The 18,197-nt window shown below is 37.5% G+C and overlaps 1 protein-coding gene across 1 annotated transcript in view; it reads left to right on the top strand.

Annotated features, from left to right (window-relative positions):
* mpp7b (MAGUK p55 scaffold protein 7b) overlaps window positions 1–17,893 on the top strand; it is a 68,638-nt gene extending 50,745 nt beyond the window's left edge. Inside the window, exons 13-18 of the mRNA XM_079876024.1 lie at window positions 667–831; window positions 4,258–4,338; window positions 8,922–9,015; window positions 11,971–12,079; window positions 12,700–12,843; window positions 17,311–17,893. Coding sequence (XP_079732150.1) covers window positions 667–831; window positions 4,258–4,338; window positions 8,922–9,015; window positions 11,971–12,079; window positions 12,700–12,843; window positions 17,311–17,490 — 773 coding nt within the window. The 3' untranslated portion in view covers window positions 17,491–17,893. The remainder of the gene's footprint in view (window positions 1–666; window positions 832–4,257; window positions 4,339–8,921; window positions 9,016–11,970; window positions 12,080–12,699; window positions 12,844–17,310) is intronic.
* The last annotated feature ends 304 nt before the right edge of the window (window positions 17,894–18,197 follow it).

An 18,197-nucleotide genomic window follows, 5' to 3' on the forward strand; every position in this document is an offset into this window, starting at 1 on the left:
AAGAGAGACATCCAAAATGTGTACAGCTAGGAGGCTTCCAGGAACAGGGTTGGGAACCACTGTCCTTGAAATTTTCTACTTAATCTTCCATCTCACAGATAGTCTTTGAGAAATCTCCTGCACCCTGGTGAATACTCCTGTTGGACAGTTTCTTGAAGGGGTTTCTTCAAAGTTAATGTTTTCCTCTGACTACCACATTGTTAATTCTCTTTGGTCACTGAATGCTTGCATTTGTCAGAGGTTTACCAAACAGCTGGTCTTGCCTGGACTATTATTTTGACTACCTCTTGGATTTACGGTTTCTAATTTCTCAGTTTTGTTGACCCTATTTTGGTCCTCATTTCTGATTTCAGGTTCCAAGAATCAATTCCAAAGCAAAACTAGACATTGACAGCTATCTAAAACATCCACTAATAATCCAGACAAACACACTTGTCTAATAAGAAACAGATGCAAGTACCACTGTCCAAATATTTTTGGCAACTTTACTTGGTAGGAACTCTGAGGAAATTATGCAGTAATTTCTAAATACATTATTAAATATAAGAGAAAAAGCCTGACATATTATGTCATACCTATGAACATTCAAATCAATAAAAAAAAATGCTAAAAAGAGTTCAAGTATTGATTTTAACTTAATTTATTTAGTTTTCTCCCTTCCCACAGCTGGTTTAAGGAGAAGTTTCCGGCTGAGCCGGAAGGACAACACAAGTCAACAGATAAGGCAGAAGATGGGTAAAGAACATGCCATTATCCATTTACCAATATATCAGGAGGTTCTGCCTCACCGGAGAAACCTTGAAGAGCCGTACCGCCTTGTGATTCTAATTGGTAAGAAATATTCTTGCTTAAAGAAACAGTTAACAAAAAAATAAATAATTCTTCATCATGTTTTTAGACTTCAAAAAGGTACCATTATGCAAAAGTAGCATAATATTTTGATGAAAACCTGTCCAAAAAACTCATGTGGTAGCTATATTTCAGACCAAAATTAGCATCTTTCAGCATTGGTTACCTTCCCCACCAGAAAGCTGTGAACCAGAACATTCTGATTTGTGAGGAAATCGTTCTGACCATCTTTGTGAAATCGATCAATTAGTTAATTAAAAAAATAAGATCAGACTTTGTGAATCATTCACAAATCGAACGTTGCTACATCTCTCATGAACACTAATGAAGGAGAGCTGGGGAGTATGTAAAGATTTTAACTTAAAAGCATGCAAAGCTATGTTTGAGAAGGCTTGAAATAGAGCGTAAAAGTCAAATGGGCCACTTTTACGATACTTTTCTGATTCTTTTGTGTCTTTTTGAAGCTTGACAGATTCAGTTGCTGTTCATTGTAATTGCTTGAAATGTTTATGCGTATAATAGTATATTATCCTTTTGTGTTCTTCAGAAGAACAAAATGCACACAAGTTTGGAACAGTGAGGGTGATTATATATATATATGTGTGTATATGTTCATATTCTTATTTTGGTGTGAAATATTGCTTTATATTTCATCCTGTTGTATGAAATATAAAGATACTGTAGAGAAAGAGCAAGTCTGGAAGGTTAAATTAACACATGGATGTATCTGTTTTCATTGTACTGCCTGGACATAGACCTGGGTCTGCAAAATGTTCACCTCAAAGTCATTTTCCAAAGGCAGACTCCAAATGAGCTAACAGAATATGTGCTTATTATCTAAACATGAAAGTCCTTCTCACAGCTGGAGCCACACACTATTTTTGTATGTCATTTAAGTTCCCTGTTGCCACAGTCCATCAGATGCAAGAGTTTAGAAAATGACCATAATCAAAAGTTGACATTCCATTAAGCATGAAATCCAGAGCTATCACGAGTTTAATGAAATGGGAGTTCAGCTTCTCTGTTGCTGAGGATCTATATATAAATATTCTGAATTGAATGGCATCTTGGCAGGTAGAATTTCTATTGTCATAAAAGTAGGAACTGTATGCCTAAAACGTCATCATTGCTCTGGTGTTTGCATAATTACGAATGCATGATATTCTACTTAGAAATTCGATGAGGCGTGTGAGATCATTCAGACTTTTTCACTTTTTTTATCCACTGTTGAATCAAAAATGTGTCCCTGTGGTAAATCTAGAGCATTAATTCTTAAATATATCAGGGGTGAGAACAGCTGTTGGCAAGGTGTAGGTGAATGCAAGACTTCTTTCCTAAACAAACAACAGAAAACGTACAGGAGCACTGTGAACTCTCTCCCAGTACTGAAGGACTTCAAGAGAGCCTTGACAAGTCTGGCCAAAGAGCCAATGTGTTCAAGGACTGCTTGGATTTATTTCAAAGACGTTAAATCATCTCAGCAAAGTCAGATCTTGGGTTGTCTACCATTGATGAGTTATGTTGGATTCAGACAAGGAGAATTTGGGCCATTGACATGACATGTCTTATATATACATTTTATGTAGTTTATACATTATTTATTTGATGTTAATAGTTTTGTTCTATATATTCATTTATTGAAAATACATTTAAATGTAATTGATACAGACATGATAATAAATTTGTAATTTATAAGTACATACAATTTTACATATCTCTTTTATAATGTGCATGTTTTTTTATTTCTTTTTTTAATATGCATTTTGATATAGTTTTTGTGCATAAAATGTCAGGGTAATGTAACTATCCTGGTATCATAATGAAGAAAAAAAAACTTGTTTTTATAATAAATAAATAAAATAAAATGTAAAAATATATATTTTTATTTATTCTTCTATATTTTATATATTTTATTTTATTTTAAAAACTTTAGTCTAACACATACAGACCCTTGACATCAAGACCCTTAAAATATTAGATAATTTGATTTTGTGACAAAGCAAGGTTAGTTCAGGTTGTAATATAGCATGTGATGTGACTCCCACAATAAAAACATTGATATTTATAAATGAATAATTCATGATATTTGTAAAAAAAAAAAAAATCATTTTACATTGAAAACTGTCTACAAACATTTTTTTTTCTTAACTACATGTCCAGTTCTTTATCATGAACTTTCTAATATGTCATTTTTCTTATTTTGCATATGAGACAAACAAGATGTCCACAATAGTTTGAGCCCACCAAAGCAGTTTGCTCATCTCTAATGAGCAGGTTGTTGCACAAATGACTAGTTTCACTTGTAATGTATGTCATTCTCATAAGTTTATGTTGGCCATGGATACAGAACATTAACGTCTAATTTGACTAACTCTGTGATCGCTGCTTGCCTAGGAATGCCATATAGAACTATAACTTAAAATACATCCTGGAATGAAAATATACTGTATCTTCCTTAATGTGTTTGTTCAAATGACCACAGGCATAGCTTGCAAATATTTTGAAGACCATCAACCCACAGGTTTGTTTGCAAGATGAGCACTGGTGGATGATGACTATACGAGGGCAGGCAGAAAGCTAACGTGAGGTCAAACAAGATGGTTTAATATTTTCATATTCAACTTCAGTGCGATTCTGTTCTTTCCTCTTAATCTGTGAAACTCGTTTGCTGTGAAAAGCAATACTGGGCCAAACGTGAAGTGAATTGGCTGAAGGCATTTCATGCATTATCAGAATGGCAGGAATTTCACTCCTGAATCACATCGAGAAGGCCAGTTGCAGCCAGTGTGGCGATTGCATACATACTTTGATTTCTTGAGATGCACCCGCAGGGACCATCCTGTCTGTTTGCGGCTGGCAGACACTGGCTTTTAGTCTCTCTTGACTGGGCACCAGACAGATTCTTCATTTTCACTACAGGAATATGGCTTTACCTTCTGGGGATGCTCAAGCCAGAGCAGAGACTGGATCTGTGTTTTGGAATGGGTGCGAGTGGCGGGAGCCACAGCTTGAAATCAATACAGCATTACCCCATCATCCTCATACTTGCGTCCCAGTGATGGAAACAGCAGATGCCTGTCGGAATAATGGGCCACTTCATGGCCCAGACAGTCCATTTAAATACAGTACATGTCCGCCTACAAACAAGGACTTCACTGAAGTTGTTCATGTACCACTCAACCAGCCAAGTCTGCAGTCTTTTATATTGGGCGCAAGATAAAAGATAAAATATTTGAACAGGGATCATAAGTGCTGAAGTGTGATGAAAATGTATACTGGTGATTTAGATAAGCATGTGTTTATATTGAATGAATTATTCAGTGAATGCTGACTGCTGCTTTATTGCTTTCTCATTGTTGATTAATTGGTTAGTGATAAACTGCTGGTGTGTTTATGTGTGTTGTACAGGGCCTGTTGGGGTTGGTGTGACCGAGTTGAAGAGAAGACTTCTACTCTCTGACCCAGAACACTTCAGTGTAACTGTGCCATGTGAGTTCACATAACATTTGTGCAATAAATCAACCTGATTGTATGTATCTCTTTCAAACAACCAATAAGACCTGTGTGTGTAAACCTCTCTAGAGCTGCTTTAAGTATAGTTCAGTTTTGGGGAAACTGTAACCATCCAAACTGCAAGCTACTCTGAATTTAAAGTACTTAAACAACAGCAGAGACATTATCAAGAGGATTAGATGGAAAATGAATGGGAATAATATAGAAGCACATTTATGACGTCATTGTTGTTAGATTTTAATGCTGAATGGAAACATATTAGCTTTAAAGGTTATTGTCGTCAGATGGCAGCTGTTAACCCCCTGAGAAAGACTGCAAAATAGATACTGGCTCCGTCCCAATTGGAACCCTGAACACCTGCAGTCTTCCTACGAGTCCGCTCTTCTGTGATGTAAGACCGTTTTGACTGTCGGGAAGAAGTCTTCTGCGGATCGACCGCAAAGGGGGCACTTGTGAGCATCCTTCTGAAACCTAAAATGACAATTGGGACACCCTACAGTCTTGTGGACTTCACAAAAGACTACAAGACTATGGGCCCTTTCATACACCCGGTGTATGCAATACAGCGCCAGGCGCGACGCAAGTGTTCCCTTGCTAGTTTCAGCCCGATGCAGTTTTCACTTCCTGCGCCTGTGCTGGTCTGAAAATGAGGTGTATTCAGGCGCATTGCTGGCGCGTAGCTATTTTGAGGCAACTAAAATAGACTGCTACTTTTTTAAGCGGAAAAACTGAGCGCTTCTCCAGAGAGGAAACGGATCTGCTCATGCGCAAGTTTAAAGCACGCAAGCAGATCCGTTTTCTCTTTGGAGAAGCATTCAGTTTTTACGCTTGCAAAATCCGCCATGTAAATAGCAAATCCGCCATGGCGCGAGCGCAACTGATTGTTTTTTTACACGTTACGCCCAAAACACACCCATTACTCATTAAGAGAATAGGGAAAACCCTTTTTGGCCATGTGCCGCGCGCGCCGACCATTTTTCCCATCGTTAAACTATCAAAAGTGGATTCGGACACGCCCTCAGAAATGAGATTACGCAATTATCTCTCTGCCTGCAGTGCGTCAGTCTCGCTTGTCATCGAAGTGAGCACAAACTCAACTTGACAAAATCGTACGTCATCAAAGAGGTTTACTTCCACGATTTAATACGATTTCGTTCAGATCAGCAGTTCACATAAACCGTACCCCAGACCACCATTTTAGGGGGCTTTCACACTGGTAGCATGGAATCATGGAAAACTTTGCAATGTGAGAGCTGTCCCACACAGTGTGTGCAGTCAGAGCAGCAAACGAATAGCTCACAATCAGCAGTCTCCTAAAAAGATATTGCAGTTTATTCTGCTGCCAAAAAGTACTAGTGTGCAAGCACCCTCGGTTGTCTGCACACCTGTTGCCCGCCAAGTGAACTGACTTGGCTTTAGGGAGTTTTCACACTGGGCACGTTTGCTGTGGTTTGGTTCCGAGTGTGATTGTACCAGAACTTTCTGCTACTTGCAAATGAACTCTTTTGAGGAGACAGATGATTGTGAGACATTCAGTTGCTTTTCTGATTGCACTACCTATGCAAGATTACACTGCATGCTCACTCTTGCTTATATCCAAAGTAAAGACGCATGTGCATGTTACTTTACTTCCTGAACAATTGCGGACGCATATGAACCACTAAATGGCACATACAGTCAAACCAAAAATTATTCGGACATCATGATATTTTTTTTACTAGTGGGTACAGGACACTATAGTTCATTTATGTAAGTGAGTATAGCAAAATAAACTGTGACATATTATACCCATAAATTCTTCATACAGAGGACTACCAGTAAAATAATAGTATAAAAAGTTTGGGACCAAAATGTATTCAGACACTTTGACCTGACCATGTTTTGCTAAAGTGTTGTAAATTGCTAATGCAAACTTTTTAGACCACAGACTGAACAAAGTTAAGCATTGCTTGGTAATTGGTTGACCTAAATTGGTATTATCTAATCGTGTCCTTAAATTTAACAGCTGACAGCTATTCAAACTAATTCATCTGACGGTCTAACAGAAGGATGGCCAACACCAGTGAAATATCAACTGATTTGATACAATTTTGGTTTGTCTTTATAACTCTGCCTCCAAGAAAGCAAACAGACAAAGAAGAATCAAGAACAGCCACACTCTTGTAAATGTTCATGAATAATTCGTAGGCAGACCATCAAAATTTTCCACACTGAGGCCTAAAGCTGTGTTAGACTGCCAGAGTGGAGATGAGAACAGAACCAGTTTTTCACTGCCACTCTGGGTGTCCAAGAGCGATGTGGACAGGGGGTGATAGAGCGATGAAAGAACAGGATAATCACAGCCACTAACAGCCAGACCGTCTATGCAGTGATCGAGGGAGCGGTGTGACTTTTTCTCCTTATTCTGGAAAAAGGCCATGTTTCTGCCTTAGGTTGGCGCTTGTCATGTCTGTTTCTCCCTGCTGGAAGCTCAAACTAGCAGCTTTCCATATTTCTGACTGTGCTCCAAGCTTCCGAACCGTAGCAAAACAGGGTTAGGGTTTAACTTTGTCTGACACGTACATTTATTTGATTTATGACACTTGAGTAGTGAGTGCTAAAATCGATCGCTAAGATGGTGGTAGTGATTTAGGATCAACATGACAGTCACAGCTAATGACAACCACAACAGCTGTGATCACTAGTTCAGAGGAATAAAAGGTTTTAACAGACTCCCGCTGGCCCCTAAATGTGCAAATGAAGCGTGTACTTCAAAGCCGACTCACTGAAATGGGCTTGTATTCGCTTTTTCATGACTGGGAACAGTGTTTTGTTGATGGGCTTCATAAACAGAAAGTTGTTGTTTGATTTGCACACACGCAAATCACATTGCCTGACTTCTTGCCCCGGCAGTGGCAGTAAAAGTTTATTGTTTATTTAGGAATATGCACAGAACGTGTGGACAATTAGAGTTAGGGTGTGTGGTGAGCTCCTCAGGCCTTGTTAAGCTCACCTCTGAGCATATTTTCTGTGTGACTCAGTCTAGTTTAATAAGGGTCTTACTACCTAACCCCTGCTCAGTTTTGGACACATGCTACCAGAGACAGTTCGAAAAAGAAGTGTGATTAATTGTACTAAATGTGCACTGGCTGTGTACTTCAAAACTTAAAAGTGCAAATGTTTTGTCTAAAAACTGTACTTGCCAATAATATTAATGAAATAAAAGGTCACTTAAGTGTACTTAAAGAGAGTACACATTCATCACTGTTTCTTAACAAACTTAAAAACAACTGAAAAGTGCACTTTGAAATAATGTCAAATAAAAGGCTATACTTTGAAATAAATTGTAAAATCATTGTTTTAATAATCTTTGACTTATTTTCTGTTGACTAACATACTAAAACACATGTAAAGTACTTGATTATAATTTTAACTGTAGTGTGTTATTAACATTTAATTACTGTATTTTAAATGCACTTAATTGCAACTGCATCTTTACAATTGTGGAATTACAAATATATGTTTACAGGTTTCAATAGACATAATTCAGTATACCATTAAAACAGTCAATATGTCGGTACATTTTACAGTACACTTATAAAGACAATAGAAATAATTATGAAAATACATATAAAGATGTACTTAAGTGGGTCAAACAAATTGCATTTAGTATAAGTTTTAACATTATAAAACATTCTCATTTAATTATAAATAACGTGCAATTAAGTGTCAAAAACATTACATACAGTTCACACTTAAGTATATTCTTTTATATTATTTCCATAACAAGTACTCTTTTTAAACATATGCTAAAGTGTACTTGTTTTTCACAAAGGTCTCCACCATGATTTCTTTATAATGTCAATTATCTCTCTAAAAATAAACGTAAAAATGTGCAAGTGTGATCGGTTGTACTAGACCTGCTCCGAGCGGGTTTTGAACCGAGGTCTCCGGTGTGGGAGTTGGGCACGCTAACAAGGACGCCTCTTGTTGCAAGGGGAGTGAGGTTTACACGCACAGCTCTTACTGGCCTTTGGGGTCCCCAAAGCAATTTTAAGAGCTCAACAATTGAATTGACTTTGAAGAATCAGCATGATTTCATGATTCCTAATTTCATGAGATTTACTTGATAAGATACTTTAATCGTCCATTATGAAAAATATTATATTACTTATGTTTGGGGTCTCAGGCACACCATATATAAAATATGAACAAATGCAATGAACTACACATGCTAAGATACTGTGTCATTTATTGCATTTTCCACTTCATTTTTCATTTTTCACTAAACAGAAATAATGATACTAGAATGGATACCAGTCACATTTGTTTTACTTTGCGGTAAACCAGATGGATAAACCAATAAAGATATCTGACAAGTAGTTTTGAGGTCAGGGAACGCTATTAAAAATATTTTATACTATGTTAGTTTCAACATTACTTTTATTTTCACGTGCATATCAGGGTGTCTGGGATCTGCAAATGAGTCTGAAGTTCCTGTTTATCAGCTGGTTTGGTTTAATTTGATTTGGACTGCATTAAGACACTTGATTATTTCCAGACTTTTTAAATTTCAACAGATACCACTCGGGAGCAGAAAAAGCAAGAGAGAGAAGGGGTGGAGTACCATTTTGTCTCCAAACACACTTTTGAAAAAGATATCCTCAACCACAAGTAAGCCAAACACTCATGAATGGTACCCAGCCCGTGTTGTAGTTTATTCTAGAAGCTAGTTTCGGGTTGTGTTGTTTTACTTTGCTAAACCTATTTTGTCTAGTGGGCAATTATGGAAGATTATAGTCTGAAATAAAATATTTTAAAATCAAATAACGCTTCTAAAAATCTACCACTTTACCTGGTTGTTTTTTTTATCTAAAAATGATTTGAAAATGACTTGAAATAGTGGATTTATAAGAAGCCAACTGCATTATTCCTGCCTTTAAAGATGCTCCTGGAATTGAAATCACACATTTAATCCTTGTTAATGCTTAAAACGCAGATCACAACCATTGACAGGAAATACTCTCTTTCTCCAAATTTTCACTCAAAAACGAGAGGAAATCTCAAAAGCATGTGTCCGTGAACAGTGTCACATTATATTAAAGTAGGGGGATATTTTAAGAGCCTTCTGTGGTTTGCAATGACTTTTTGTCTTGTTAGTTGGACATAGGGAAAGAAGCAAGTGAGACAGGAATGACAGAGAGCAGACAGCCCAACTTTCCAGAGAGGCGCACTAGAGAGAGGAAAAGCGGACTGCTTTTTGCATCACTCCTCTGAATTACCATCATCTTTGATTATCATACAAATGCCTTGAAGGCAAAGGCTAAAGCCCAAAGTTACTACCAGAACTCAAGCAGTAGGAAGCTCTACTTCAGTAGAAACCATCTACTAGGCAAATGAGTAACACTTTAGAAAACTGGAGAAAGGTGGTGAAGATTCTCGGGGCCCCTGGCTTTCGGAGGGACCCCTGCTATTACAGTCAAGTGGGACCCCACCTTTTCCTAGCTACGGCCTTTTTCATGCCTCCCAAAAAATGAAGAAACTAAGTACAGTTCTATAATTAATGTGAAGCTAATCAATAACTAATGTCGGCAAATTAACATTTTAAATACTACTTTAACATTTCACCACTTTTAACAATTGGTGATGGCAGACGAGCTGGGGAAACTGTTAATAAATAGTACATTTTATCAGTCATCTTACAACTATGAATAATTTTAACTCTTTCCCAGCCACTGGCATGCTTTTCTGTTATTTACGCATCCCCGCTATTGACAAGTTCTTCCGGCAATTCATGTTTTCACTGTTATTTGGTAGGGGGCGCTATTACGCATCTTCTGAAAGAGTACAGAATCACCTGATCCAAAAACAAGCGAAGAAGGTCTGCATAAACCAGATGGAGCGGATAGTAAGCTAACATGATCATCAAACATTCGACAGCATACAAATCAAAACTGTCTTATAACCTTACCGAGAAAAATGTTTTCTAGATTTATACGACTGTGCAAGCTTTGAGGGTGTTGATGGACTCTATCTACTTGATCATCTTTTTACTGTTTAAATATCTTACAAACTGCTCAGAAATATAAGATTAAGAAAGAATGAACAAAGCTAGGTAAATCTTGGAGGGGAAAGAGTTAAATTTTGATTTTTAAATGCAGTTTTCTGGACCTTACTCCGATGGATAATTTTCCATCATCCCTCTGAACATTACATTAGCTGTATTTTTTTTTTTTCCCCCACATTATTATTACTATTTTAGACAAAGAGAAGGCAGTTTAATTCCGCAATTCTCATTGCATCACTAGAGAGTCATGGAGACTACTGGAACATTTTGAGTCATCAGCCATACCTCAAATGCCCTGAAAAATTGTAACTTACAGTGATTTATTTATTTAACGTACCTTGTGGAAATATATGGTTCTATGTATTATGTCTAAAGTGAAGATCATAGTAACCCACAAGTAAGGGCTCGATTATGATTCGGAATGGCTCTTCACTTCAGAACGTTGTTCCAAGTGTAAGTAATTCCTTCTGGAGGATTTGATAAGACTTGAGTCATTGCTAGTACATTACTGTGATCTACACTTCAGAATTAAATGCATTATGCATTATTTGCATTAATTGTGAAATTGTATATAGTTCTCAGTTCTCTGGGGGTAAGAAAAATAGTTGTTATTAGTCAGCGAATAGTAAATTATCTCATTTAACTGAGTGCTATTACTGACTAATTTAATAATTAGAACTTCTTGTTAGTTAATAGTAGCTACTAGAATGTTAATATTGTGTTACACATTTGTTCTTGTGTAATTATTCGTACTTGATTTGCATAATTCCTTTAGTGATTCAGGAGTGAAGCAACTAGCAGCATGCACAAATAAATGGCGCTATCAGTAGGCGTAATTAATTCTTAGTGAATTCTCCTCTCCAATTCTAATTCACTTTAGGATTAGAAGCACAGCTGAGTTTCGAAAAGAAACAGGCACAAAATGATTTACTGTCTTATTTCCTATGCAAATATGACACACTTATTGAAAGCATTGTATTTTAATTTTGGATCATTCTTTGAAGACCATCCCTCAAAAGTAACACATACATAACACTATGCCAAAATACTGATACTGATACTGTGCCAAAAAATATGCTGAAATATGTTACAATTTACTCTGAATGAGTGTGATGATGTTTCTGTGACAAGAGACAAAGCATTTTATATAGCATTATTTTCTAAATCACAATGTATCAGCCATATGACAGTTTAGGACATCATTAATCCACCTTTTAGTACAAACACTAATGCTAGCCAAGTATGTAGCGCTTTCAAACAGCACACATACTGTATGCGCAGAAAATGGATGATATTGCACTGTTGGCGAATACTTTTTGAAATTAAGTAAAGAAACATGCCAATAGTGTGTAACAGCAAACTGGAAAACATCACCTGGAGATTTATGTTTGCATGCTCCAAATTGTCATTTATTTTCTAATGATTTATGGTCATCTTATTATTTATCAGATATTTTCATAGCATGTTATTCAAAACAGTCATGTAAAAGAGTTGAAATTATTAGAGCTTATAAAAATGTCTATATTCCCCATATTTCATGCTCTCTGAAATTTTTCACCTAGATTTTTGGAGTATGGTGAACATAAAGGGAACTACTATGGTACGAGTCTGGATTCGGTGCGCAGGGTCATAGCGGAGAGCAAGGTGTGCCTGTTGGATGTGGAACCACACGTGAGTCAAAGATCATTCATGAATGGCAGGGTGTGTGAGTGCCAAGGAGCGCTGGATCAGGGATCTTCGACAACAGCGGCCCCTTTTCAGAACATATTTTTTAATGGATTTTATTTCATATTATTAAAGCACCACACATGCAACATATGATACAAATACCACAATTTGTGCCTCTCTCCAGAAGCACAAGCGAAAGAGGAAAAGAGAGAAACAGGGATAAACAGAGTGAGCGAGAGCCAGGGAGTCCTATATTACATGTCATATTTGTTGACTTTGGAACACGGACTCAAGGGCAGGAATTATGTCATTTTGGACGGGGAGCTTCTGTCAGCTCTACTCCAGTTGGTACATTTCCTGTGGTCTGATTATTTTTCATCAGCTTGTAACATTTATAGAAACATTCTCACTGTATTAACGAACCTACTATGTGAGCACAAAGAATATATGGGTGATGCTGTGTCTAGTGTTTCATACCATAGAAAACTGGTTTGAAATGAAACAGTTACAATATAACATGGACACATTCATACCAGGCAACGATCTGTATTATTTTGAAGAATATGTCTCATATTTTGCCATTTGTTCACTGTTTTTTTTTTCTTCTCTCCATTCTCTAACAGACCATAGCAGCCTTATATTCCTCTGAGTTTAAACCCTATGTTGTATTTGTGAAGCCTCCACCAATAGAGCGCTTAAGACTGAGCCGAAGAAAAGCAAAGGTTCTGGCAAGTCAGAATGAGCAAACAGTCACAAAAATCTTTACGGTAAGTTTTACGGTAGTTTATTGTCATCCCTATGTGTTTGATCATTATGGTTGTTATACAGAACTCCTGTGCTGTCTAATTATGTTAAAAAGTTTTGCATCTAAGAAATAAATATAGTTACTTGAATATACAACGGCTTCGCGTTGTGGCCGCATTATCACCTCGGGTGTGCATTATTTTTCGAATAATTCAATGGCCCGGCATTATTCCTTACTTAAAGGGATAGTTCACTTTGAAATAAAATTTTGGTATGTTTTAGCTTACCTCAAGGGCATCCAAGATGTAGGTGTCTTTTTTTCCGCAGTAGTTTCAATTTTGATATTTTTAGGTCAAACTGTTCTTGTCTGACAGTCATATCATGCAGGTCTATGGTCACTGTCTCAAAGAGCATGCACAGAGTCCAAATTAAAACAATTCCCCATCGTCCAAATTAAACAATTCCCCATCGTAAGTACACATTGATGGCCTAAGACACGAAACGAGCGGTTTGTGTGAGAAAATGAACAGTATTTATATCGTTTTTACCTCTTATAACACAGCCACGTCCAAGTGATCTGAGGGCGCGGGCGCTTCCTGCTGTGTGACGTGTACGCAGACTGGTGCATAGATATATATACACTAGTTGTCGCATTAAAGACATTCGTTCCAATGAACTGCCGTAGCCAAGGCGACATCTAGTGTATATATCTATGCACCAGTCTGCGCACACGACACACACCAAGATGCGCTCGCGCCCTCAGATCACTTGGACGTGGCTGTGTTATAAGAGGTAAAAACGATATAAATACTGTTCATTTTCTCACACAAACCGCGTGTTTCCTGTCTTAGGCCATCAATGTGTACTTACGATGGGGAATTGTTTAATTTGGACGATGGGGAATTGTTTTAATTTGGACTCTGTGCATGCTCTTTTAGGGGGTGACCATAGACCTGCATTATAGGACTGACAGACAAGAACGGTTTGACCTAAAAATATCAATATTGAAACTACTGCGGAAAAAAAGACACCTACATCTTGGATGCCCTTGAGGTAAGCTAAAACATACCAAAATTTAATTTCAAAGTGAACTATCCCTTTAATATAATGTGGAATCAATGCGGGATCAAAAATGGAATGGGAGAATTCCTTCCTACAGCAGTTCAGGGGCCTCATTTATAAACGTTGCGTACGCACAAAAGAAGGCGTACGCCGCTCTCTACGCAATAATTGGTATTTATAAAAAGCAAACTTGACGGGAAAATGTGCGGTCCTTCACGCAAACTCTGACCCAGGCGTACACACAAAAACGGGTGAAATGAGAAATGGCGACACCGTCGGCAGATGGAAGAAACACGTGAAAGTGTGTGAAACTGTAGACCGTTGTGTAAAAGAAATGGCAATACTGCCTCTCATAAATAACATGAAGACTTCACAAAGCAAGTCTTACAATTAACAGCCTACACGAACACCCGTTTGATCGATCTGCAGTGTAAAACAAACAAAATCAAACGAAGATTACAACAGAAATTCAAATTAACACATATTTACAAAAAGAAAAGTGAAATATGTTCTGCAATAATACTGGCATGTTATGCAATTCATCCTCATAACACATCTGTAGCTTGTCAGATGCAATCAAATGGATGGTAATAAAATGCCATGATGCCGTCACAATGCGTAATGACGTGAGTGAAGTTACGTTTCTTGGTTTTCCTCTCTGTGTTTGCCATGATTTCGCAATCGATGAATATTAATTCTGGGCGTTTCACGGACTATTTATGGGCAACTATGGGCGTGACATGAAGCCGCAAAAGCTGCGCTACATTTAGAATTGATTGTGATTTATTAAGGGAAAACTGCGTAGGACGTGCGTGCGCACGGTTTTATAAATCCGAATATTTCTGTGCGTACGCACGTCCTATGTTTCATCCGTACGCCACTTCTGACGCAAATCCTACGCAAAGTTTTATAAATGAGGCCCCTGGACACAGCTGAGATGGACAAGGTCTGACCTGACCCATCGTCTTGACCGTACATCAGCTTCTCTGGCATTTAATGCACCTCTTTAGAAAGGGTCCCTTTTAAAAACCTCTCCAGGGTGGGCTGCAGGTGTGCCCCATGAGCACACACAGGTTTGTCTTCTTACGCTCCCAACGGTCTGAGGGTCTTTCAGGCTTGGGGCAGAAGGTTTGCTGGTAACCCCACTGAGACCCATCTGTGTCATGCTGTGAGCGTGAGCACCTAAGTCTACCCCAGGGTCTTATAAAAGACTTGGGTCATCTCTCTCACACCTGGATGTTGTTTCACAAACTACCAAGCTCCTGGGTGCAAATGTGTTGCTCATCTTTCCATATTAACCAAGGACACACGTGTCCTGTATAACTGCACTGAGCACTGACCTTAACAAGACACATTTGGACATCACTTGTTTTTATGATTTAGTGGAACAATTCGTCGTTACTGTCTTCTTCACTTTTCTTACTCCAATCCAAGCCAGTTCAGGCTGACGCAGAATGTCACATCATTTTTATAATTCATAAACCACAAATTGAAATACCTTTTGAGCTACAGAAAGACATTTATAGACAAGAAGTGTTCTTTTGGAACATCTGGAGCTTTGGGTTTATTTGTAAAAAATGTCTTTTCACTGTTAAAAATAGTGGACAATGTTATAGCTGAGGAAGAACATTTCTCATACTGACCATTGACCTGAATGTATTTAACAGGAACACTTAAATACACTGAACTGTATGAGTAACTTCACTGTCATGGCTATTTTTCTAAATGCTTCAAGATGACTATATACGTAAGAGAACATAAATTAAAGCTTAAACTTAAGGAATTCCTTTCACTAGGCTGACCGAAACAAGGAAAACACTCAAAAGCATGGCATCTCACGTAAATGTACCATCTGTAGCCCGTGGAATCTAACAATTCTGGCATACATTCTGCAAATGATATAAAAGCCATCAGCATTACATTTGTATTATTCTGCCTTGTTGATCCCTATGTTGTATTTAACACACATCAGATGATGTGCTTTCTACTGATTCGGTTGAGGGCATGTTGAATATTGGGTTGTACACTGTGTAAAAAAAACCCTGAAATTTACAGTAAAATAATGAAAGTCATGGTTGCCAGATCTTTACCATAAAAACTATGGTAGCAGCATTTTAAGTTTTACAGATTGACCTTAAATTTACAGTAAAAAGTATATTTCATTGACTTTCAACACATGATATGAATTAAAATAATGTAATAAACATTAAATTCACAACATAAGCTGTAACAAGTAAAAAACTGAAAAGAAAAAACTGAGATGAAAAAGTTGTTTCAATGAAAAACCATGAAAAGTAAGGTCACACCTCACAATCCATTTCTGGGAATTTCAATTTACGTTTTTTAACTGTAAATCATAAGATGATTTGTTGTTGTTCACGCCCAAAAAATAAACAGTATTTTACTGTGAAAAATGCCGTGTTCAGACTACATGATATCAGCCCAATTTTGGCACAATCAATTTTACTTAGGGTGTCGTAGTGATTCGTAAATGACCATGGCCGTCGGGACGCAAGAATCGATCGTTTTATCTCATATAGTGTGTCAATGTGGACGACAACCACCGGCAAATCTGTGACGCTTTACGACGTCCTGACAGAAAGACTAGCATGTTTCTTCTTTTTTTTGGTCCTCCACGTTGAGTTCCATCACATCTGTGACATTGACCAATAGGAGCACAGAAGCTTTCAAACATGGACAAAAGAGAGACGACGCTATTGGTGCTGCTACTAGGAGGGAGGGAGGGGGGGGGGGGTTCCTGACAACAAGACAGCCAGTACAAAACACACTGCTTTGGTAGCCATTGTTTGTTAATGCCCTTGTTTCCGAAAGTTATTCATTAGTTCCGTCTGCTCAATGAGATCACGCATGTCATTAAAGACGGCAAGCGATGATTGGTCAGGAAGTAACGCATAGTCTGACATGTTTCTCATCCACAACACAACAAGAATTTAGGAGTCAAAATCGCATAATCTGACACACTGACTATCGTAACAGACTAAAATATTGTTTAGTCTGAACCTGGCATTAGAACTATCGTTTTTCACCAAATATGGTAAAGAACTTACTGTTAGCCAATTAATAGGTTTTTATCATAGCATTTTTTTATTTTTTTCCCATTAAAATTAAGATAATTTTTAAAATCCCATTCATCCCATCCATTTATTCAGATCTCAGACATGAGTGATACAAACAAGTGTTGTTATACTAATAATGCACTCAAGCCGTTTTGGAATTAGCATAATTATGAAATTCCAAACGCTGACTTGTTATCTCATAATTACGATAATTCCGACATGAATGCACCACATAAATATCAGGCCTTTTAGAGTGTAGCTCAATCAAATTTGAGGATTGGACCTAACTGTTATATTGAAAAATACAGTAATATTATACTCATGCATGGCCATTTTATTCATTATTTACAGGAGGAGGACTTTCAAGACATGATTTCCAGTGCCCAAGCCATGGAGAATAAATACGGCCACTTGTTTGAGAAAGTGATCATCAATGACGATCTGGCCTTGGCATTCGGTGAGCTGAGAGACGAACTCACAAAGATAGAAACAGAGACTCGCTGGATCCCAAATACATGGGCTCATGTCTGAGAAAGCAATTCATGTTCACTGAACCACTTAGACTCATAATAACTTTTGACTATGTTTTGGAGATTTTCTGCATATAAAAAAGGCACACCATATTATTGTAATTATACGCTTATAAGCAGTGTGCGCTGGCCTGTCATGAATCAACTCCATTCATAACCGCCAAACTCATGACAATGCACTGAAGTTGAAACAGTTTTGTTTATGTTGAGAAACAAGTAATTGTAAAGAATTTTTATCTCCCCCTAATTCCTACATAATGATATACATTATGCTATATTACTGAATGATTTCTAGACACAAATTGCTTTGTGCACTGTTGTGGCTCATGTTTTGACATTAATAACTTACAGACGTGGATTTTCCATTAAAAAGATGTGTTCTTAATTTGGTTTAAGTGAGGTGGAATAGGACTACAGTTTCTTTTCTTTTCGTAACTTGTGACTACAAGATTGAACTCTGGATTAGACCTCTGAAACACATCCAGCTAGCTCTTGTAACAAACAGTTCCGATCCAAATTTAGATTTGTTCCTGACATTGAACATTCAGTGATTTAAATGCCTTGGCGTTGTTGAGGAACATTAACGTTTGCAGGTATACAAGGTGATCCATGAGTTAACCTCTCAAAAGAATCAATCCAAAGCACCACATCTGCTTTTTAAGGTTAAAAATGAGCAATTCTTCTCAAACAATGCATTTGGAAAGGTGA

This window comes from Squalius cephalus (assembly GCF_949319135.1).
Source record: "Squalius cephalus genome assembly, chromosome: 7".
In the NCBI taxonomy this organism is placed as follows: domain Eukaryota; kingdom Metazoa; phylum Chordata; class Actinopteri; order Cypriniformes; family Leuciscidae; genus Squalius; species Squalius cephalus.